This window comes from Sciurus carolinensis, chromosome 12 (genome assembly GCF_902686445.1).
Source record: "Sciurus carolinensis chromosome 12, mSciCar1.2, whole genome shotgun sequence".
NCBI classification, from domain to species: domain Eukaryota; kingdom Metazoa; phylum Chordata; class Mammalia; order Rodentia; family Sciuridae; genus Sciurus; species Sciurus carolinensis.
The window spans coordinates 41,829,631-41,855,130 of NC_062224.1; the positions used below are offsets into that span (position 1 = coordinate 41,829,631).

General features: G+C 33.6%; 1 protein-coding gene across 2 annotated transcripts in view; it reads left to right on the forward strand.

Annotated features, from left to right (window-relative positions):
- Positions 1-25,500, forward strand: part of Cul2 (cullin 2) — a 102,547-nt gene that overhangs the window by 65,438 nt on the left and 11,609 nt on the right. For both annotated transcript variants that reach the window (XM_047521405.1, XM_047521404.1), the window contains exons 7-17: positions 3,764-3,860; positions 3,957-4,067; positions 7,927-8,089; positions 11,838-11,962; positions 13,376-13,483; positions 14,320-14,379; positions 15,266-15,394; positions 15,499-15,585; positions 16,346-16,498; positions 16,774-16,851; positions 24,337-24,403. In XM_047521405.1, coding sequence (XP_047377361.1) covers positions 3,764-3,860; positions 3,957-4,067; positions 7,927-8,089; positions 11,838-11,962; positions 13,376-13,483; positions 14,320-14,379; positions 15,266-15,394; positions 15,499-15,585; positions 16,346-16,498; positions 16,774-16,851; positions 24,337-24,403 — 1,178 coding nt within the window. The remainder of the gene's footprint in view (positions 1-3,763; positions 3,861-3,956; positions 4,068-7,926; positions 8,090-11,837; positions 11,963-13,375; positions 13,484-14,319; positions 14,380-15,265; positions 15,395-15,498; positions 15,586-16,345; positions 16,499-16,773; positions 16,852-24,336; positions 24,404-25,500) is intronic.

Sequence of the window (25,500 nt, forward strand, 5' to 3'; positions counted from 1 at the left end):
AGTCCATATAATTCATGTGTGAAAGACTTTTTCCTAGAATATCTAGATAATCAAGGAGGATTAGAGGAATGAAAAAGCAAGGAGGGACATTAATAGGTAAAGGTTATTGTCTCAATGCTTTTTTAAAAACTGTTAAAAGATTCCTGAATCTTTTTTTATGTATTATTTTAGTTGTCAGTGGATCTTTTGTTTATTTATATGTGCTGCTCAATATCAAACCCAGGCCTCCAGGGCACATGCCAGGCACGTGCTGTACCACTGAGCCACATCTCCATCCCCACATTCTTGCATCTTCTATAAAGAATAAAAAGCTTTAAATAGAGAATGATAGTATGTTTTCTGTTGTTCTATTTGTAAAATAATTACTAATTCAGAAGAAAAAATATTTTCAAGTAGGTTGGAAGATTTTCAGTAGTAGAATAAACCTTTCACTGCATAATGATTAGTTGATAAGTACTGGAGACAGAAACTTCTGCTTAGAACTGTACTGTTTTACTGTGGCTTTAGGCAAACTTAATTTTCCCACTTCATTTTCCTCTTTTTCACTGACGGAGCTCAAACTCAGGGCCTTGTATATGCTAGGCAAGCATTCTACCATTAAAGTACACCCCTAGTACCCTATTTTCCTATCTGTAATTAGAAAACTATTAATCAAATGCATTTGTAATGTGATTAAGACTTGCGTTGCAGTAGTGCCTCAAGCTAGATAGAAACTTGTAAAATGTCATATCAATATTTTGAAATAATCTTGCATTTCTTTGTAGCTATTAAGGAATATAGGAATATCAACATATCTAATTGAATTTCTGAATTGAGAGTTATCTTTATTCTAGGAAGCAGCTCAGCAGTGCTAGCAGATTACTTAGAGCAATGAATAATAGCTGTTAGTCATTTTAATAAGTGATGCATTTATGTAGGGTGTACCTTTGAGCAAGAAGTACCATCAAATTACTGTCGTCACACTTGTAATGGTTCAGAGACTGATATTCTCAGACAAGACCTAATAAGAGCTTGTGTCCAGTAAGTTTGAAGTAATTTTTCAACTTATTTTTAACTGATCTATAAAAACAAAAATTGTATATGTTAATGGGGTACCATGTAGAGTTTTGATATATGTATGCATTGCATGTTTCAATTAGGCTAAACTATCTCCTCAAACATTTATCCTTTCTCTGTGGTGAAAACATTAAAAATTCTTTCGTCTAGATTTTTGAGACATATATTTTCATTATCTATAGTAACCCTACCGTGCAGTAGCACACAAGAATTTCTTGCTTCTGTCAACCTGTAATTTAGAATTCATTGATAAACCTTCACTATCTCCCTCAGTCCCCACCTTGATAATCACCTTCTACTTTCAACTTACGAGAACAGATTTTTTTTTAGATTCCAGATGAATGCGATCATAATGATACTCTTCTTTCTGTGCCTGGCTGGTTTTGCAACATAATGATTGCCATTAATATCTGTGTAGCCACAAATGACAAAATTTCATCCTTTTTATGGCTGGATAGTATAGTATTCCTTTGTAACTGTGTACCAGGTTTTCTTTTTTCATTCATTGGTTAATAGACACTTATTTGCTTCCATTTCTTAGCTAGTTACAATGTACATGGGAGTTCAGATATTTCTTCAACATACTGATTTCATTTCCTTTGGGTATGTACCCAGTAGTTTATACAAAGTAGGCATGTACCCATTAGTAGATCCATTGCTGGATCATGTAGTAGTTCTATTTTTAATTTTTTGAAAAGAATTTCATACTGCTTTCCAAAAAGGATGTTCTAATTTACATTCTCACCAACAGTGTACAAGGATTCCCTTTTTCTTCTGAAGTGAATATTGTGGTTTTGGTTTGCATTTACCTGATGATTAGTGTTATCAACACTTGTCAGATGTATAGTTTGCAAATATTTTCTTCCATTCTGTAACTTGTCTGTGTGTAGAAGCTTGTTAGTTTGATATAACATATTTGTCTATTTTTGTTTTTGTTTCCTGTGCTTTGTGGGGACATGTCAAAAAAAATTCTTGCCTATTCCAATATCTGTTTTTGGTGTTGGGGTCCTACTTTACCCCTGAGCTACATTTCTACTTTTTTTTTTTTTTTTTTTTTAATTTTGATATAGGGTTTCACTAAGTTGCTGGGAATCTCGCAAGTTGCTGAGGCTGACCTCAAATGTGGGATTCTCCTGCTTTAACCTCACTAGAATTACAGATGTGTGCCACACTGTACCTGGTTCATTCCTATCTTGAAATAGTTCCCCTTCTAGTAGTTGTAATAGTTTCATAGTCTTCCATTTAAGTCTTTACTTCATTTTGAGTTGATCTTTGTAACTGGTGAAAGACAAGTGTCTACTTCATTCTTCTGCATGTAGATATTCAATTTTCCCAGCACCGTTTGTTGAAAAGACTGTCCTTTCAACAATGCATGTGTTTAGCATATTTGTTGAAAATCAGTTTGTTGTAGATATGTGGATATAGTTCTAGGCTCTCTAATCTCTATTTTGTTCCATTGATCAACCTGCGTTTTTGTGCCATTATCTTGCTGTCTTGATTACTATAGCTGAATAGTATGTTTTGAAGTCAAGCAATGTAATGTCTCCTGCTTTATTTTTTTTGTTCAAGATACCTTGACTGTTTGGGGTTTTCTATATTTCCATATACATTTTGTTGGGGGAGGGTACTTGGGATTTAACCCAGCGGGTGCTTTACCACTGAGCTATCCCCAGCCTTTTTTAAACTTTTACCTTGAGACAGGGCCTCACTAAGTTAGACTGACCTTGAACTTGGAATCCTCCTGTGTCAGCCTTCCAAGTTGTTAGGATTACAGATTCCATGTACATTGTGGTCCGCCCCCCCCCCAACCCTGGTCTCTGAAGAATGTCTTTGGTATTTTGATAGGAATTTCATTGAATCTGTAAATCACTTTGGATAGTAAGGACATTTTAACAATATTAATTCTTTCAGTCCATGTCTTTCTCTTTTTTTGTCTTCTATAGTTTCTTTCATCAGTGTTCTATAATTTTCTTCGTTAAAAATCTTTCCCCTTTTTGGTTAAAATTATTTCTAGGTTTTTTTTTTTGGTAATGATTATAAGAGAGGATTGATTTCTATTTCAAATATTTTGCTTTTAACATAAAATAGTGCTACTGATTTTTGTGTCGTGATTTTGCATCCCGCAATTTTGCTGATTTTATTTATTTTTATAGTTTTTTTTCTTTTTGGAGTTTCTGTATAAAAGATAATGTCATCTACAAATAGTGACAGTTTAGCTTTTTTTCCAATTTGAATGACCTTTATTTCTTTTTCTTGCCTGATTTCTCTGACTAGCTCTTCTAGTACTATGTTGAAAAAAAGTGATGAAGGTGACCATTCTTGTTTTGTTTATGATTTTAGAAAGCATTCAACTTTTCTCCATTCAGTATAATGTTAGTTGTTTTATTGTAAATGGCCTTTATTATGTTGAAGTACTAAAATTTAAGCCACCAGTAGTATACCACCAGTATTGATGAATTTGTGTATACTTTATTAAAATTAAAGTATTGGCATGTTTAATTTTATTATCAAAGCTTTATATGACAGTATATATGTATTAACTCTGATGTATTATTTCAGCTGTGATATGAAAAATTTGTTTTTAAGATTTACATGTCCTTTTTAAAGTGCTTTATAATTTCATTAGGCCAATTAAATAGTAATATTTTGGCATATTTCCATAGATATTTGTATTCTCAAGAACATTTTGTGTTATACCCTATTTTAGTGATCGTGGTGGAGAAGACCCAAACCAGAAAGTAATCCATGGGGTTATTAACTCCTTTGTTCATGTTGAACAGTATAAGAAAAAATTTCCCTTAAAGGTAAAAAAATCTCCTTTAAAAATGTTATCAGATCTTTAATTTCTTAAATTATTTGTTCCAGGTTTTGACTAATATGATTTTAATTATTTTATTCAGTTTTATCAGGAAATCTTTGAGTCTCCCTTTCTGACTGAAACAGGAGAGTATTACAAACAAGAAGCTTCAAATTTATTACAAGAATCAAATTGCTCACAGTATATGGAAAAGGTAAAAAATAATAACACGCACCATGTTATATACCTTCACCTATTGTATATCTGGCATATTTAACATAATTTTTTTGTTAAAATGTTCTTTGGTGAAAAAAGGTTCTGTTTATTTGATCATTAACTCTCAGTTATCATAATACACATCTGTTGGTAAGCCATTGCTCTTGCTGTAGTTTTTTTCCCTGAGGAAAATGCTGTTCTAGTTCCCATCATGTTTGCTAAATCCTTAATTGCTTATCCTAAAGCAAAATTTTGCTTATCTGTAAAATTAACACATGCATACAGTTTTAGGGAAATAATAGGTTTTTGTGCTTGGTGATTTGTTTAGGAAACAGCGTAAGTACAGAAGTTAGGTGTTTGGATTTTACTATTATTTTAAATGGAAGGGAAATAAGATAACTGTAGATAGATAACTCTTCTGGTCTGTTAAGTTCTTGGGGAGGCTGATTGTGAGGAGAAAACCTCCAGAAAGAATCTTAATTAATCAATAAAGCAGCACATAATCATGTTTAAAATATTATACTTTTTTTCAGTATTAAAAAGTTATAAATGTAATCATCAGAAAGATAGTGACTTTTTTTTTTTTTTTTTTGGTGGAGGTGGTTACTGGGAATTGAACTCAGGGGCACTCAACCTGAACCACATCCCCATTTCTGTTTTGTATTTTATTTAGAGACAGGGTCTCACTAAGTTGCTTAGCACCTCGCTTTTGCTGAGACTGGCTTCGAACTTGAGATCCTCCTGTCTTAGCCTCCCGAGCCCCTGGGATTACAGGCGTGTGCCACTGGGTACATTGAAATTTTTAATCAAGGTTTTAATTTGAAGTGTTGGATTCAAGTATTTTATTATTGGATAACTTTTGTTAGTTGGGTTTCACCAAGAAGATAAATATTACAAGTGGACTACCTATAGTCTAGTCTCTGTAGAACACAGGTCAAACAAGAATCATCAGTGCTTCTGATATAGTGTTATACAGTCCACAAAACCCAGAACTAGAAGTTTGAATTAATTAGTTTTCTTACTGCTTTTATCACTAATTAATTAGTTTTGGATCTTGAATAAACAATCTAAGACTTTTGCCTCCATCCATTAAGTACAGGTTACTCTAGGTAAGTGGTTCTTAGCTCTTAGCTTTTATTGCATCTTAAACTCTTATTTAATTTTCTAGATCCCAATTCAAAGAAATTGCACACACAGTATCTTTGATGCATACAAATCTTGTTATATCTGACTCAAAAAAGAGGACATGGCAAATGCTAGAAACACTTCAGATATCTATCAGGAGTTGAAAGAATAGGTATAACTCAGTTGAAAGAGCACTTGCCTAGTACATGTGAAGCCATGTGTCAATCCCCAGCATCTCAAACACACACACACACACACACACACACACACACACACACAAAAGAATAGTAAGCAGAATGTGGTATACACGTACAATGGAATATTATTTGGTCTTAAAAAGGAATGAAGTACTGATACAAGCTATAACATAGATGAACTTTGAAAGTGTTAATCCAGACCCAAAAAACAAATATTGTATAGTTCCATTTACATGAAATATTAGGCAAATTCATAGAGAAAGAATGCAGATTAGAGGTTATTTATTTGTGGGAGATCATATGGGAAGTCATTGCTTAATGGTTATAGAATTTCTGTTTGGGTTAAGGAAACACTTCTAAAAAACAGACAGTGGGGATGGATATGCAACTTTATAAATGTAATTAATGCTACATGAATTGCACCTGAAAATGGTTAAAGTGGCAAATAAGGAAATATAATTTCAATGTGATTTTAAAAACATTGTGTATTAATATTATATTAATATACCAATTACATATTTTAAATTGTTAAATTATATCTCAAAGTGCTAAAAAATTGTAGGGCATTGAAACTATGTTCAGAAAATGGTTTTTGGTAGTTCATTATAGAAAATGGTGGTAAACCATATTTACCTCAAATGCTAAAGTCCTAGAATTTGATCACTATGTATTATGCTAATGAACAGACTCTTTAGTATAGCCCTGCCCCTTTTCTCTGCTCTAGTTTTGGCTTTTCCCCCATCTACCAATGGTATTATGGCTATTTGAAGACCTGTATTGAGGCAATCCAACCTAATCTATCTTTCCTTTGATATGCACCTCCTTTCCCCAGGTTGCCATTATTTTACTTTTTCCCTTCTTTGATCCTCCTGCAACTACACTCTAATACCTGTTGCATTTAGTAATCTAGTAAACCGTTTAAAGTCACATACTATGCCATAAGTCACTATTAGGTTTAATTTGTTGTGTACTGGGGTTTAAACTCAGGGGCACTTAACCACTGAGCTACTTCCCCAGCCCTATTTTGTATTTTATTTAGAGACAGGGTCTCATTGAGTTGCTTAGCACCTCACTTTTGCTGAGGCTGGCATTGAACTCGAAATCTTCCTGTCTCAACCTCCCTAGCTGCTGGAATTACAGGCAAGTGTCAACATGCCCAGCCTAGGTTTAATTTTTAAGGGCTATTTTTAATTGTATATTGATCAAAAGATTTTTTTGACCAAAATGACTCTCAGTTGATGAAATAAGGGATGAAAACCTTTTTAATCTAAGTACCTTCTTGCTGATCCTTAATTTCAATGACTGCCCTGAACTTTGACTTAATGGGACCCTCCACAGTCTTGAGCCTCATTTTCCTTGAAAGATATCTAATCAGGTATCCAGAAATGATTTCCCTTCCCAGCATCACCAGGCAGCTCAAGTTTCACAGAGTCAAACGTACATAATTCCATGAGACTAGTTAGGATCAGAGACATCACATAATCTCTTCTGAGTCTATATACTTGTATGTATATGTGCCATGCTAATATAAATTTCATCACAATATTGGTTGTTTTGTGATTAAATTAGTCAAATTCTTTGGATATCATTCTTACTAGTTAGTTATTAATATTGACCAGAGTATTGTTTTGTACCTCAGTGCTTTTCTTTTTTTCTTCCTTTTTTTGTGCATGTTGGGGGCAGGTAATGGGGATTGAACCCAGGGGCATTTAACCACTGAGCCACATCCCCAGCAGCTCCCCCTGACACCTTTTTATTTTTATTTTGAGACAGGATCTCACTGAGTTGCTTAGGGCCTCACTAAGTTGCTGAGGCTCTCTTTGAACTTATGATCACCCTTCCTAGTCTCGGATCACAGGCATGCACCACCATAGCAGGCTTAATGCTTTTGTAAAAGTCTTTTTTGTTTTGTTTTTGTGCTGGGAATGAACCTAGGTCTTTGTGCATGCTAGGTAAGCAGTCTGTCATTGAGCTGTGTCTCCAGTCCCATAAAGTCTTAATTGATCTATTTGATTCTGATTAAGGATGTTTTGACTTTTAAAATTTTTAATGAAATCTTTATCATAGTTAATGATCATGTACATACTCTATATATTTCCATTTTGTAAGAGCAGAAACCAAGGTAAATTAATTAATCTACTTGATGTAACTAATTTTAGTTTGGTAGTTAAATATTCATATAGAAACCAAATATTCTGGGGTTTATTAGTCATTACCAGCTTTTCCTATTGCATGCTAAGTTTTCCATATAACATGAAGATTAGGGTTAATAAATAAAGACAGAAGGCAGATCAGAATAAAGAAGACTTTATTCTTCTTTATAAGACTGGTGGAATGTGGTGAACACTGGTAGCTTAAATAAAACTTTGAAGTGATTTATGGTTTGTGGGTTTAAATTAGTATGTAAACGTTATTATCTTTGCTGTGTTTTATAGAGCCATTAAAATTTTAGCTACCTGAGTGACTTACTGATGTTACAGACTTTTCCTTGCAGAAACTTAGTAAGTTTATTATTTTAAGAATATATTTTTATAGGTTCTAGGTAGATTAAAAGATGAAGAAATTCGATGTCGAAAATACTTACATCCAAGTTCATATACTAAAGTGATTCATGAATGTCAGCAACGAATGGTAGCAGACCACTTACAGTTCTTACATGCAGAATGTCATAATATTATTCGACAAGAGAAAAAAAATGGTAAGTGATAGCAAACATAACTGTGAGTAGAAATTAAAGCATAAACCCACTCCCTTCGCACCCCCCCTCCCCCATGCAGGGGATTGAACCCAGGGCCTTGTGCTTGCCAGACAAGCACTCTACCAACTGAGCTATATCCCTAGTCCCAGTTTTAATATCATCTTCTACCCCCACTTGTATTTAAATCATATATTTTGATATCTTTAAAATATTCCATATACCTTATTTGCAGATTATTACTGAATTTTGAAAGACCTTTGGAAAAGTTTATTTCAAAAAGTATATTCTAAAGTCAAAAGAAAAACTGGGAAAATGTTTGTATATTTTGTATATCACAGGATCTACTTTCTTTTATATATTAGTTCCTAATATACACTGGGAATAAAGGCAAAGACTATGAAAAGGAAATGTGGGTAGATTTTAAATATGTGAAGAGGTGCATACTCAATTCAAAACAGGGGAAGTAAAAAATAAAAATATACTGTGATACTACCAAATAATTGTAATTATCACCAAAAAAAAAAGATTCAGAAGAAGCGAAAATAGTACTAAGAATTACGGAACAAATCAAGCGTGGTGGCACATGCCTATACTACTAGCAGCTCAGGTGAATCGCAGGTTCAAAGCCAACCTCAACAACTTATCAGGGCTGTAAGCAATCTTGTGAGACCCTGTCTCAAAATAAATAAATAAAAGGGCTGGGGATGTGGCTCAGTGGTTGAGCACCCTTAGGTTCAATCCCTGGTACCTACCACAAAAAATATTATTGAACAGCAGTGAATAAACATAAGACATGTATGCCAGACCTCTATAGAAAAGTAAACATTGATGAAAGCAACATTAATTTATAAACCCACTGCAATCTAATGTAACCTCCTCTACCTTGCCACTTTTTGTTAAATTCTGAAAGTTGTCCTCTTGCCCTAAGAATAGCCAAGATGATCTTCCCTCCTTCCTTCTTCCCTTCCTCCTCTCCTCCCGCCCCCCTCCTTCCCTCCCTCCTTTCCTTTCCCTTCCCTTCCCCTTCCTTCCTTCATTCCTTTCTTCCTTCCTTCCTTCCTACATACCTATCCAGGCATGCTTTATCACTGACCTACATCCTCATCCCTATTTTGAGATCCTTCCTATCCTCCTTTAGAGACAGGGTCTCACTGAGTTATTTAGCACCTTGCTGTTGCTGAGGCTAGCTTTGAACTCTCAATCCTCCTGCCTCTGCCTCCCCATTCACTGGGATTACAGGAGTGGGTCACCATGCCCAGCTCCAAGATGATCTTAAGAGCATGCTGGAAAGACTTTTACAGGATAGCAAGACTTACAAAACCAAAGTCATGCAGTAAGGCATTAATATAAGGATAGGCAGATAGACCATTGAAGTGAAACAGCCTAGAAACAGACCATGCATATATAAACACTTGATAAAGTCCCTCAGCAACTTAGAGAGATCCATTCTCAAAATAAAGGGATGTAGTTCAGAGGTAAAGTGCCCCTTTACCTCTGTAAATCCTCAGTACCAAAAAAACAAACCAAAACCAGGTCGTTCCACAGAGCAGTGAATGAAAGGGAGTCTTTTCTATACATAATGCTGAGTCAATCAGATATTGGATATCCATTTGCTAAGAAAAAGAAATTTGATCTCTACCTTATTCACCATATACAAAATCAGTTCACAGGTGTTTTTTATCTACATGTGAAAGGTAAAACAGTAACACTTCTAGAAGATAATATAGGAGAGTATCTTTACAACTTTATGGTAGGGAATGATATTTTAAATGGGACACAAAAAGCCATAACAGTTGAGGAAAGATTAACCTAGTAGACTACCTTAAAATGAAAAACTTTGGAACTTGAAAAGACCATTAAAAGACAACCAGAGCATCAAAAACAGTCATAGGTCAGCCAGGTGTGGTGGCGCCTGCCTGTAATCCCAGCAGCTCAGGAAGCTGAGACAGGAGGATCTTGACTTCAAAGCCGGCCTCAGCAACTGGCAAGATGCTAAGCAACTCAGTGAGACCCTGTCTCTAAATAAAATACAAAATAGGGCTGGCAGTGTGGTTCAGTGGTTGAGTGCCCCTGCGTTCAATCCCTGGTACTGACCCTCTGCAACAACAACAACAAAAAATTTAAAAAAAGGACAGTCATAGGTTAATATATTTGTAGTGTAGTGAATGGAAAATATTTACATCCAGAATATAAAATGGACAAAAACTTCAACAGGCATTGCAGAATAGAAGCTATACAAATGGTCTATACACATAAAAAGGTATTTCAATCTCATTAAATTAGGGGAATGCAAATTCAAACCACAGTAAGATATCAATATATCTTTATAATTTGATATACAATTTAAAAGAATGAAAATAAGTATTTGGAAGTTTGTAGATTACCAGGATTTTGTTGTATACTGGAATGAGAGAACATATTGATAGAACCTCTTGGAAAAACTGATACCACTAAAGCAGAATATGTGCATATTCTATTATCCAGCAGATCTTCTAGGTGTATAACTCCTACCCCATGCATGTAGGTATTTACTAAAAGATATGTACAAGAATGTCATAGCAACATTATTTGTGATAGCTCTAATCTGGAAGCAACTCAAATGTCCAATAACAATAGAATAAATAAATACAGTATATTCATACAATGGAATATTACAGAGAAGTATAGAAATGAACAGATTAATGCTAATTACAGCCTATATGATCCTTATAAGTATTATTTTGAACAAAAGATGACTAGCCATGGGAGAATTGTGTGATTCCATTTTTATTGAAAGTTCAAAAATTAATCTATGATTTAATAGTCACATCAGTGGTTACCTTGGCAGAGGAGCAAGAGTAGCAACTGGGAGGATGCATAAAGGGAGTTTATGGGTATTGGTTAAGTCGGTTTCTTTTCTTTTTTCTTTTTTTTTGGGGGGGGGGGATTACAGGCGTGTGCCACTGCACCTGGCTTAAGTCTGTTTCTTAACCCTGAGTGTGATTATATGGGTGTGTTGTGTGTTCACTTGTGATAATTCACTGAAGTGTACTCATGATTGGCATACTTTTCTGATTTTGTATATACTTCAATAAAAAGTTGAAAATTAAAATCACTACATTGAGACATCATTTTTCACCTCTCATTGTCAGAGATTAAAGTGTTTGATGATACTTTCTTGGCAAGGGAATTTCCTGTAAATGGCATCTCTGTTTTGAAGGAACTGCCTATATGATCAACATGGTAATCCCACTTTTCAGGATTTATGCTACATATATTCTTGCCCATATACAAGATTATTAATATCAAGAGATTGAAAACAATCTGAGTTTCCGTCAAGTTTTAAGTAAATGTAATATGTGCATATGGTGAAGTACTCTGCAATTTTAAAATATGCAGAAATGCTTTATGTACTAATATAAAATATCTTTAAGTTAAAATGTGTTTTGCAGCTGCAAAAATGCATAAAATCCATTGTACTCTTCGTATAAAAAAGTATCAGGGTGAAAAGCATGTATGTTTATATTAATACATAGAACATGTATATGTATATTTTCATTAATGTGCATACATCTTTAGAAGGATAAAAAAAACTGTAACATTGCTTTCTTGTGAGGAGGGAGACTGGGTGGCTGGGAGATAAGACTGGATGGGGTTAGGGGGATGTTACCTGCATACTCTTTTGTACTCATGCATTTTGAGCTAAGTATTACCTACTAATTTAAAAATATCCAAGAATTTTAATAATGAAATTTGTTTTCCTCCTCAGACATGGCAAATATGTATGTCTTACTCCGTGCTGTGTCCACTGGTTTACCTCATATGATTCAGGAGCTGCAAAATCATATCCATGATGAGGGCCTTAGAGCAACCAGTAACCTTACTCAGGAAAATGTGAGTTATGTATAAGGAACTGAAAAGTTTTTTTTTTTTTTCTTATTCATATTTATCTGTGTTTTTCTTTTGTTAACAGAGGAAAGAAAAAGTCATCAAATAAAAATACCTTTATCCAACTTTTTTAAACCTAGAATTTGTCAAACCCATTTATTTAAAACCATTGAAAGAGATAGGCTGCTGCTTAGCCATACTGATGTTCACTTGACAGTTAACTTCTTACAGAAAAATTTGGCTATTTGTACATGTGTCTTTGTAATTGGCAAATTAAAAGTCTTCCCTACATAATATTTGCTGTCCAAAATATGCTAGTGACCCTCACATCCCTAATAATACCTTCTCAAGAGTACTTTGTGAACCAAATAACAATTTACAAATTGCCTTTCTTTAAAAAATGTTCTTATTATGTTAGACTGCCTTTTTGTTATTACTAGTATTGATTGACAATAAGGTAAATATAACATGGAATGGCATTTCTACCTTAATAGAACTGTATGCTCATCATCTTTAACATAGTTATCTGTGTATGGACACCTTGCTTAAAAATGCTTATTAGATGCTGATTATTGGTGTAGTAGATTTGTCTTTAGCAAGTAATAATTATTAGTTTTACATCTTGCCATGGTAAATCATAAGTTTTCCAATTTTGTGGAACTGTTTGTTGTGTTATTTAAGTTTGTTATTCTGTTATTTAGTAGGTTTCTTAGTTTTTATTATTAGGTTTATAGAGTCGGGGTATTGAATGACATTGAGCATAGAAGAATGGAGTCTGGTGTCACGGCTGGAAGATGGGAATGTAACAGTACATTTGTAGCAGACTCAAGTCAACTAACTGTTAAACCTTAGATACCAACTTCTCCAGTTATCTCCATTCAGAGGGAAACTCATTTTTGCACTATTAGCTTTTTTTTTTTTTCCCCCCTTCTGAGATGTAAGGGGTTATACAGTCCAGTTTAGGAGTATCTAGTCTTAGAGATGCTGGCTTTTTCCACCGTTCTCTGTCTTTCAGCCTTCAGTGACTTTGCAGGCAGTCTTGTTTATATAATTCTCTATGAAGTGATAGATCTGGTATTTCAAAGATTTATTCTATTACCCTTAAGATACTATGTTCAACATAAGAGAGCAATGTGCTTTTGGTGGTTTCATTTGAGAGAAGTGAATGACAACAGTTCATTTCAACAGCAAAGTTTTAGATTTTTAAGACCATTGTAACTAAAAACTTTCTGAGGTGGAGGAGAGCAGGAGTGTGTGTGTGTATGTGTAAGAAACAGGAGAGAGAAAGGGAGAGAGAGAGAAGAAAACATAATTTGCTTGGGGTAAACATTACTCTTAAGTCTTTAACAACACTAATTGTATTATTGATTTTTTTTTTAAAAGGTGGTTTTATATTTTGTATTTTATATTTAAATTTAGATGCCAACACTATTTGTGGAGTCAGTTTTGGAAGTACATGGTAAATTTGTTCAACTTATCAACACTGTTTTGAATGGTGATCAACACTTTATGAGTGCATTGGATAAGGTAACTTTTTAGCATATATATGTATACATATTAGTTGTATATAAAATTCTCTATCATTTATTAGGCAGTGCCAGGATTAGGCTTCTAAATAGGAGATTTCTGATCTGGATGTGGAGATTAACCTTAAGGAACTAACTTAAATGTGAAAGTTGAAATAGGAATAACATAAGTTTTAAACTTATTAAATGATTTGTTAATCTGAATGCCTATGTAATGTCCTATTATTATGCTATATAAGCAGAATTGCCTATTAACTAGTATATTCTGAAAATGCATGCATAATTTTAATATTCTTCAAAACTGATTATTTCTTCACTTGTAATATGTAGGCTATTTTAAATAATATTTGAATGGGGAAAATATTTCACAAACTTTATTATTCTGGGTTGGAAGTTTGTAAGGTTTTTAAAATAGCATTATTTTATTTATCTGTGTTCAAATTTTAGTAATGAGTTATAAAGAATACTTTGTAATAGGAATGGGGCTTTGTTGCTTTTGGACATTTGGCAAGGCAGAACATTATGGTGAAAGTATGTGGTGGAGGAAACATACTCACCTCATGGCTAGGGAAGCAGGGAAGAGTTTCTCAATATCCCTTTCAAGGGCATGCCCCCGTGACCTAGCTGCCTTTACAAGGCCCTACCGCCTAAAAGTTCTGCCCCTATCCACCAGTGTCACAGGCTGGCTACCAGGTCTTCAACACTTGGCCCTTGGGGAACATTTAAGATTAAATCATAACAGGTGGGTTTTTTGGACATCAATTATAGCATATATTGAACCACCTGAACTTTTGCCCTATTAACTGGTAGCTAATTATGCACCTGTTTTCTATTTAGGCCCTTACATCAGTTGTAAATTACAGAGAACCCAAGTCTGTCTGCAAAGCACCTGAATTGGTAAGTTTGATGGCTGTGTAAATATAGTTTTAAGAAAAGTCAGTATTTGAAAAGGAAAGCTGAGCAGAATCTCATTAATTTTTGGTAGCATTTTTTAGAAAAAATAGATGAAAAATTATTATCTACATCATATATAAGTTAGCATTTATGTAAGGATCACAGTAGGCCATGTGCCCTTTCTTAAGAAATAACTGGAGGAAAACATTTCATTTTACAAAGTCTGGGTTTTAAAGTGTATCTGCTTTAACTGTGCACTGTGACATATGCCTGTAATCCCAGAGGCTCAGGAGGCTGAGGCAGGGAGGCTTGGCAAGGCCCTAAGCAACTCAGTGATAACCTGTCTCTAAATAAAATACAAAAAGGGTTGAGGATGTGGCTCAGTGGTTAAGTGCCCCTACGTTCAATCCCTGGTACTCAAAAAGAAAACAACAAAAAAAGAGTATCTGCTTTGAAATAATTTACATTGTTTTCATGGAGATTTTGTTATATCTGAAATTAGAAGGAAATCTGGCTGGTAAGTTGTTGGTGACTTTTAAAGGAAACTTGCTTCCAAGGTTATTCTCTCTTTTAGATTTTAAAAAGCCATTGTTCTTTGTCAGAAATTACAGAACTACTCAAAATTTCACCTAGATGTTCTTTCAGTAACATATTATTTTTATCAGTGTTTTGTCAGTAAGTATTGATTTGATTTTTGAATGTTTTGTGTTTTGAAATTTACCTCACCACATATATTTTATTTTAGTTCATGTTCATGATTTTTAAAACATTAGAATGTCAAAGATCCCATCAGTTGATCCTATTTTGTATTGTTGCCACTTTACCTTCTTTGAGGCATGATAAGTCCAGAAGGGCCCATTATAAGATATATTATCAATTTCTATTTGAGCTTGCGAAGTACTGTGACAACTTACTAAAGAAGTCAGCAAAAGGGATGACTGAGAATGAAGTAGAAGACAAACTTACAAGTTTCATTACTGTTTTCAAATATATTGATGATAAGGATGTTTTTCAAAAGGTAAGTTATGAATAGAAAAGTTTGAAATGAATTAACAGCTTTGTTTATTTTGAATTTAAAATCATTAGAAAGGAAGTAACTTTAAAATTTTTTCTTTAATATAGTTCTATGCAAGAATGCTGGCAAAACGTTTAATTCATGGGTTATCTATGTCTATGGATTCTGAAGAAGCCATGATCAATAAGTTAAAGGTAATGTAAGCTTTGGACATACCAATGCCTAAAACTTATTCCACTAGTACATAAAGATGTTTATTGCAGCATCATATGTAGTAACGGGAAATAATTCATAAGTAGGTACTGGATGGTTAAATGTATGCTGGCGTATTCATATAATGGGAATATACAATTACTGCATTAAAAAGGACTAAAGGTCTGCATGTATATTGATATAGAAAGATCTCCAAGATAGTATCTTTAAAACAATTCATAATATACTTACAAATTAATTTACCAAAATATTCTTTTTACAAGTATTAGAGTACAGTTGAACTTCAGTTCATTGTACATCATTGTAACTTATACACTCATAGAAATAAATTTTTTCATCACTTCATAGCTGATATTAAAAACATGTCTTAAATGTCCTCCTTTTTTAATTGAATGTGACTAGAATATTGCTGGTAATCTTTCACATATATTTGATGCTCTGTATAAACCAAAAAGATATCTTACTAGTAGTAATAAAGCATCTTATAGTATTGAAATAGTTATGTGGATTTGTATGAGTTTATATATTTAAAATTAATATTTTAAAATGATTTCATAATTATGTATTTTCACTTCTACTTTGAAAAGGAAAGAAATTTTTGAAGTTTTTAATAACTGCTTGGGGTTTTAAATAATATAGGCCTTGGATGTAAAAGCATATGTGCAAGGACCTTTAAGAACTAATATTAGCAATTATTAATCAGTGTGATTTATTATTTTTATATTTGAATCTTTTTAACAGCAAGCCTGTGGTTATGAGTTTACCAGCAAGCTACATCGGATGTATACAGATATGAGTGTCAGTGCCGATCTCAACAATAAGTTCAACAATTTTATCAAAAACCAAGACACAGTAATAGATTTGGGAATTAGTTTTCAAATATATGTTCTACAGGTATGAATATGTGTTTTATTATTGGCATTTATGAATCATTTCAAATGCTGAAATAAAGGATCAATAACTGAGTGCCTCATTATATTCATTTCAATCAATGGATTATGGCTTCCATAGTTACACTGATTTGGAATGAAATGTGCTATGGTAATAATACTTCTGAGTTTTATCAACATTTTGAGGAAGGAAAAAGGGTTTGACTATTTAAACATTTTATAAATATTTACTTTCAAGTTAGACGTTGATCTTTGTTTTTTGGGTTTTTTCCCTTCTAGGCTGGTGCATGGCCTCTTACTCAGGCTCCTTCATCTACATTTGCAATACCCCAGGAATTAGAAAAAAGTGTACAGATGGTAAGTTTGCAGGAAATATATTAACAAACCAAAGGAATTTTAGTTTTCCATGCTAAGAACATGCTATACACTGACCTACACTCTCAGCCCCTTTCATTATTTTTATATTATATCACTTTCAGTATTTTCCCTAAGTCTTAATGGCTTATGTGCCAGAAAAATATATTTACAAATTAGAGTCTGTGTCCTTTAGAAAGAATAAATTATTGCATTTTCTAGTATCAAAACTAAAATGTTGAGCGTATCCAAAGAGTTCCTTATCACAACGTATCTCTTATTCTTAGTAAATCTAGTATCTGTCCTTAAGCAGTTTTAAACTTAGAAAATTTTGATGTTAGAAGAAAGTTTAGAACAAGCATTTAAGAAAAAAAATCTTAATTCCATTTTTCCATTTGAATTTTGAGCCATTTGTATACATCATTTATCCCTTATAATATTTTTATTTCTGCCCTGTAATTTAGATAAATGTATGTGAAATGAGAAATGATCCAAGAAAAAAATGTTCTTGAAGCTAGAAATTCAAGTAAAATTGCTTTAAACTTTGGCTAACTAGAAATCCTAGAATGCTGACCAAAAAGTTTTTAAAGAAACCATGGAGAACTTCTTTTTAAAAAAAAAACCCAAAAACTGTTTATGGTAATTCATATAACATACCATTCACTCATGAAAGTGTCGGTGATTTTTATCCGGAATACTTAGGACCTGAAATCTTTCAGATTTTCCCCCCACCTGGATTTTGGAATACTTGAATACCAAGATATCTTGGGGATGAAACCAAGTCTAAACACAGTTCATTTATGTGTCATATATACCTTATATGCATGACCTGAAGACACTTTTATAACAATGATTTTAGTATACCTGCATTTTGACCATGACCCACCGTAGGAAGTTATGTGTGGAATTTTCTACTTCTGGTATCATATCAGCCTCAAAAAGTTTCAGATTTTGGGTCATTTAAGATTTCAAATTTTCAGATTAAGAATATTCAACATGCATATATGCACAGAATTGGGCTACCATTACCATAATTTATTTTAGAACATTTTCAATACCTAAAAAATTGCCCCTAAAGAAAGCCTCTATTTATTAGCAGTTACTGTTCATTTTCCCCTAACATCCCTCCTCCTTCTACCCTAGGGAATCTGCTTCATGTCTCAGAATTTGCCTATTCTTAATACCTCATATGTGGGATTAAATCACAAGGCCCTAAGCAATTTAGTAAGACCCTGTCTCAAAATAAAGGGCTAGGTAATGTAGCTTAGTGGTAAAGCACCCCTGGGTAAAATCCCTAGTACCAACAACAACAACCAAAAAAAAGGCAAGTATTTTATTTTTGTCCCCCTCCCCTTTTTTTTAGATTTTTTTTTTTTTAGATGTAGGTGGACACAATACCTTTATTTTATTTATTTATGTGGTGTTGAGGATTGAACCCAGTGCCTCACACCTGCCAGACAAGCGCTATACCACTGAGCCATAACCGCAGCCCTATTTTTGTCTTTTAAAATGAAGATTATATAAATAAATAGTGTGGCCTCTTGAATCATAATTCCTGGTTTCAGATGTTTGTTATAAGATTAAATATGCTTTGACTTTGGGAAAGTAACTTTTTAATCTTCTGTTAAACTGATAATTGTATTACCTACAATATTATATTGAAAGAATGAAAATTGAATATTGAAAGAATGAAATGAAATAATCCATGTAAAGCACTTAGCATGGTATGTGGTAAATAGTAAAATGGCAACTGATAGTAGAAATTATAGTTATGGTGGTAATAGTAGAGCAGGGTAGTATTACTAGCTGTAGATTTGAGGATAGCACACACAAGTAGACTTAGAGAACAGTAGTCAAATTTGGTACATATACCTCCTTTGAAGAGACTATGGCACATTCTGTTTTATAAATAACGGAGAAGAGCATCCATCCATTGGATAGTCAGAATATGTTGTTAGGTTATTAAGTGTTTTGAAGTGGTAAACTAGGTCCCTGGGGTAGCCAGTAAAGCATTTTGATATACTTGTGACTAAGCAAAAGAAAGAACGTTGACACTCATTCTTTGATAGTCTTAAACCTTACGTCTTTTTTAATTGAAATTTTGCTAAAAAGTCATTTGGAATGAATCAGTCTCTTTCTCCATAATTAAACCTTACCTCTTTTGAAACCCTGTTTCTCCAGTTGAAATTAATGGATTGGGTACCAGCAAAAGTAGTTTTCTTTTAACTTTATGTCTTTTTTCCTTCTCTTGTTAAGTAATTATTTTCCAAGAAGAGTTTTTAATCCCTTGAACTTTATTGATTTATGACCATCATCAGGTTTTAGTTTCCTCATTTACAAATAGGAAGTGAGTATTTTCCTGACTATAAAATTATGATTTCAAGACTTTTCTCTCAATTTGGATTTCCTATAATTACCAGTAGAGGGAGTTTATCCATATATTTTGTTTTTATTTATTTATTTTTATTTTTCACAGTGCTGGAAATTGAATTTAGAACATTGGACTTGCTAGGCAAGTGCTCTACCACTGAGCTAAGCATCTAGTCCCTATCCTTGTATTTTTTCTCCTAATCCAAGTTTTTAACTATAGAATTAAGATCATTTGTGTACTTAAAAGTATACGTTTTTCAGATATAAATTAATTCATTTTGCCTTAGCAATGATTTATATTTTTTACATCTTAATCTTAAATATAGCCATTTATCAAAAATTACTTCCATTTTACACATAAGTATCTTAAAACTATGTGAATAAAGCTATATACTTGAAATTAATTTATTTTTCACTTGAAACCAGTAAATCTTAATTGTTATATTTTTTGGACCTAGTTCAGAAATCTAAATAATATTAAAGAAATATCTAGTGTTTATTAATCAGCTGTCTATTAGAGATGTATAAGTTTATTATATATGAAAGGTCAGTTTTCAAGGTCTTTTGAGTTTTAATTAATAAACCCTGAAATGGTATGTGAAGAATGCTGTCCTTTAGCTTGTTTATATATTTATTTTGGTACTGGTGATTGAACCCAAAGGTGTTTTACCATTGAGCTACATCCCCAGCTCTTTTTAAACTTGCTGAGGTTGCCTTTAACCTTGCAATCCTACTGCCTCAGCCTCCAGAGTTGCTGGGATCACAGGTGTGGGACACCATGCCTGGCTTACTTGTTTACTTTAAAGTGAGAAGTTTAGTCACCATATATTTCTTACTAATAAACTTGGACAATACAATTACTTAACGATATAATCTAAGCAAGTTCTTGCAACTTTTTCTTTGTAGTACAGATGAAATAATAATCCCATTTGTAGCTGAGTCTTTTGTTCTTGACTAGTTACATATGTGAGATTCTTTAATCAGATTTTAATCTTAAGAATCAAGGAATATTTCCTTTTGGCATACATCATCAATAAAACCTTATTGAATAGTACTAGTTGCTAGGAGTATAAAGAAGTAAAACAATTTTAGAGCTTGCAATATACATCTTGAAGCTCGTGCAGCACTTAAACGGTTTATAGAACATTTCAAAGGTTGAGTTTCTCATTTCTAAAGATGTTTTAGGGACAGGTGCCATGACCCATGCCTGTAATCTCCAGTGGCTGGGGAGGCTGAGGCAGGGGGTCACAAGTTCAAAGCCAGCCTCAGCAAAAGTGAGGTGCTAAGCAAGTCAGTGAGACCCTGTCTCTAAATAAAATACAAAATAAGACTGAGGATGTGGCTCAGTGGTCGAGCCCCTCTGAGTTCAGTCCCTGGTACCCAAAAAAAGGAAGAAAGGAAGAAAATAAAAAACATGGTTTGCTTTTTGTCCATAAATTGTGTTTTATGGATAAATTATGAGTTGTATATTGTAATTGAATTTTATTATCACTCTAAGAGGTTATTAATTAATCCTCTTCTGACATACTTTGACTAGTTGTCTGGATTAAAAGCAGGAAGACAGTTCTTAAGTATCGCAGGTGCCAGCCATTTCCTATTTATCATGTATAGGGTTTGATGAGTATGATGGTAGAGGAGGATGCTCTGCCACTGGAGGGAAGACATGTTCAATAAATTTCAGCTTCCCAGAACTAGATAAACTTGGAATAAATTGCTGAAAGAATTGACTGATTTTTTTTTTTTTATTGTAAACAAATGGGATACATGTTGTTTCTCTGTTTGTACATGGAGTAAAGGCATACCATTTGTGTAATCATAAATTTACATAGGGTAATGTTGTTTGATTCATTCTGTTATTTTTCCCCTTCCCCCCACCCCTCCCACCCCTCTTTTCCCTCTATATAGTCCTTCATTCCTCCATTCTTGCCCCCCTCCCTAACCCTAACTCTAACCCTAAAACTAACCCCTCCCACCCCCATATGTGTCATCATCTACTTATCAGCGAGATCATTCTTCCTTTGGTTTTTTTAGATTGGCTTATCTCACTTAGCATGATATTCTCCAATTTCATCCATTTGCTTACAAATGCCATAATTTTATCATTCTTTATGACTGAGTAATATTCCATTGTATATATATATACACCACAGTTTCTTTATCCATTCATCAATTGAAGGGCATCTAGGTTGGTTCCACACTCTGGCTATTGTGAATTGAGCAGCTATGAACTTTGATGTGGCTGTATCTCTGTAGTATGCTGATGGTAAGTCCTTTGGGTATAGGCCAAGGAGTGGGATAGCTGGGTCAAATGGTGGTTCCATTCCGAGTTTTCTAAGGAATCTCCACACTGCTTTCCAGAGTGGCTGCACTAATTTTTCCAGAGTGGCTGCAACCCCACCAGCAATGTATGAGTGTACCTTTTTCCCCACATCCTTGCCAACACCTGTTGTTGCTTGTGTTCTTGATAATCACCATTCTAATTGGGGTGAGATGGAATCTTAGGGTGGTTTTGATTTGCATTTCTCTTATTACTAGAGATGTTGAACATTTTTCCATATGTTTGTTGATTGCTTGTAGATCTTCTTCTGTGAAGTCTCTGTTCATTTCCTTAGCCCATTTGTCAATTGGGTTATTTGTATTCTTGGTGTAGAGTTTTTTGAGTTCTTTATAGATTCTGGAGATTAGTGCTGTATCTGAAGTATGATTGGCAAAGATTTTCTCCCACTCTGTAGGCTCTTTCTTTGCATTGCTGATAGTTTCCTTTGCTGAGAGAAAGTTTTTTAGTTTGAATCTATCCCAGTTATTGATTCTTGCTTTTATTTCTTGTGCTATGGGAGTCCTGTTGAGGAAGTCTGGTCCTAAGCCGACATGTTGAAGCTCTGGACCTACTTTTTCTTCTATAATCTGCAGGGTCTCTGGTCTGATTCCGAGGTCCTTAATCCATTTTGAGTTTAGTTTCATGCACGGTGAGAGATATGGGTTTAGTTTCATTCTGTTGCATATGGATTTCCAATTTTCCCAGCACCATTTGTTGAAGAGGCTATCTTTTCTCCATTGCATATTTTTCACACCTTTGTCTAGTATGAGAAAATTGTCTTTATTTGGGTTTGTGTCCGTGTTCTCTATTCTGTACCATTGATCTACCTGTCTATTTTGGTACCAATACCATGCCGTTTTTGTTACTATTGCTTTGTAGTAGAGTTGAAGTTCTGGTATTGCGATACCCCCAGCTTCATTTTTCCTGGGAAGGATTGCTTTAGCTATTCTGGGTTTCTTATTCTTCCAGATGAATTTCATGATTGCTTGTTCTATTTCTGTAAGGTACGTCATTGGGATTTTAATTGGAATTGCATTGAATCTGTATAGCACTTTTGGCAGTATGGCCATTTTGAAAATATTAATTCTTCCTATCCAAGAACATGTGAGATCTTTCCATCTTCTAAGGTTTTCTTTAATTTCTTTCTTTAGTGTTCTGTAGTTCTCATTGTAGAGGTCTTTCACCTCTTTGGTGAGATTTATTCCCAAGTATTTTATTTTTTTCGAGTTTATTGTGAATGGGGTAGTTTTCCTAACTTCTATTTTTGAAGATTCATCACTTATGTATAAAAATGCATTAGATTTATGAGCATTGATCTTATATCCTGCTACTTTACTAAGAATTGACTGATTCTTTTGGTTAGAGCTTTAAACTTTCGCTATAAGGAGTGATCATAGAGTAACTGATAGATGAAGTATTGCTGACTGCTTTATTTAAATTTATCTTTCAAAATATATTTGATATGCAACTAAAAGTTTTAGGTATGTTGTATATGGCACTTCATGTTAAACGTGTACAATTCTGAACTTTTACTTGGATACAGTTTATTTTTTAAGTTTTATAAAGAAATCAAGTTTTTATCTTTTCATATTTCAGAGTCATTTTCCTACTATGTTATTTACTTGCTTTTTCTTGTTTTTCTTTCTTTTTCTTTTTTTTTTGGCACTGGGAATTGGAACCCGGTGCCTCTTGCTTTCTAAGCACATACCCTACCACTGAACCAAACTCCCATCCCTGTAAAAGATATGAACTCTTATTTTTGAACTCATGTCCAGTAATTACACATTCAATCCAGGGAAGAAGGTTTTAAGATTTACCTACATTAACAGAACATAAAATTTAATTATTCATAATAATATCAACAAAAGAATATTCAAAGAGAAGTTGTTTGAAGCTTTCTTTGGATTAGGGTTTAGATGTAGAAGTGAAATCATACATAACACTTTGTAGGGTAGCCACACACCTCTTAATTAGTCTGCCACATCAATAAGGGTATTTGTTGGCAAATATGAGATAATAAAATTATGACATACTTTTATGTTGAAATGTATGTGATGGTGCCTTCAGTCAGTCAGTAGAATTTATAAAGTCCAAATTAATATTGTTCAAAAATAATGAATCACTGACTATGTCATTTCTGAATTTATACCAGAAGTAATATTTCTTAGTGATATGGTTTAGTGGAAAAACCTGAACAAGGTTTTCAATTAAAAGAGCTTGGGTATATTGGTAACATTATACTGGTAGTAATAACAATTTACTGTGCAGCAGAAATGATTCCAGAAGAAAAATAACTGACAGTGTGGCTGTTTACCTTTGTGCAGGCAGTTGGCTAAGTTATTCTGCCCCTGCCTAAGCCCCTCCCCCGCTTTTTTAAGGAAGGAGAGTCTTGCTGTGTTTCCTAGACAGTCCTCAAACCCCTGGGCTCAAGTAGTCCTTCTGCCTCAGCCTCTGGAGTAGCATGCATGATTGTGCTTGGCTACTATGATTTTAATGTCGATGCTTGGAGATGCAAGGTGCTGCTATCCCAGGCACAAAAAAATAAAATTATTTTACAAAGATTGGTGGTTTTATTAAACATGTTGTAACATTATACCTCAAAAACAAACAAACAGAAAAAAACCCTGAGATAATATTTGTATGATCTTAGTCAGGAACTGTACAGATATGTTTACTCAAGTCTAAAAATGACAAGGTATATCACATGAACTAAACTGTCTTCTAACATGAACTTTTTAAAACCTTTTTAGTATGGGATAACTGGAAAATAATTTGATTTTTTTTTTTCCTTTTTTTTACAGTTTGAATTATTTTATAGCCAGCATTTCAGTGGAAGGAAACTTACATGGTTACATTATCTCTGTACAGGTAAACTACATTTAATATAACTAGTTTAATGAAATTTATCTCATATAATTGTGTTAACACAGAAGGAGATTTCCTGTAGCCTAATTATAGTTTTTAACCATTCTTCCTCCATCTGCCTTTCTAGTTACCATTCAAGCAACTAATAATGAAGTTCAAGTACAGTGTTTTTCTTTTTTAGTGGTCCTGGGGATAGAACCCAAGGTCTTGAGCATGCTAAGCAAGTAAGTGCTGTACCACTGAGCTACCATGCCTTCACATGGTACAACACTTTTTAATAGTATTTCATAACTCTGCTGTTTATAATATTACTGTTTTTAAAGGAAGTTTCTGAATTTCATAATGACTTACTACATTTCTATAACCAACCACTTTTTATAGACATTAGAAAATTTATTTAGAAACAGACTTGATGGGTCAGATAATCCTAAGAAACCTGTTTTCTTAGTATACCAGGTATCCTTAGAAATTTCAATAACTCTTTACAGCACCATAAGGAAATCTATAAGGAGATTTACTTGTTACAGTATAATGAACTGCTATAAAAAATGCTTTTTTGAATAAGTCCCAATTAATTTTCAATAGATTCTAGTTTAAGAAAAATTTAATCACTCCCTAATAATTTTCTTTGCTGCTTTCTGGAAAAATAAGGGCTGACTTATTTATAATAGGGTTAATATCTATATGATTGAACACTTTGTGCACTTGTGCTAAATTGCCTGAAGATTTAGCCAAAGCAAACATTCACATTTTCTTTTTGACAAACAGTGCTTTGAAAAGTGCAGTGAATCAACTTTGCCTCTATGTGAAAAGGGTGAATGTGTTAATATCTCTCAAGAAATGGTACAAGGAAATTGATCAGATGCCATAACCTTTCATTAGAAATTTTTTTTCTTCTCTTACCAGATTTCATCTAAGTAACTGTTACTTGCTATTTGTTTGACTAATTTATACCTTGGAATATGATGGCTCATTATGTTAGTAGTACATATTGCATTATCTGCACAAGTATATTGAACAAATTGAGCATTCTGATTTTTAGTACTCTGGAATAAAAAAAAACCTGCATAAGTGGTCATTTGATAGTTGACCATTTTACG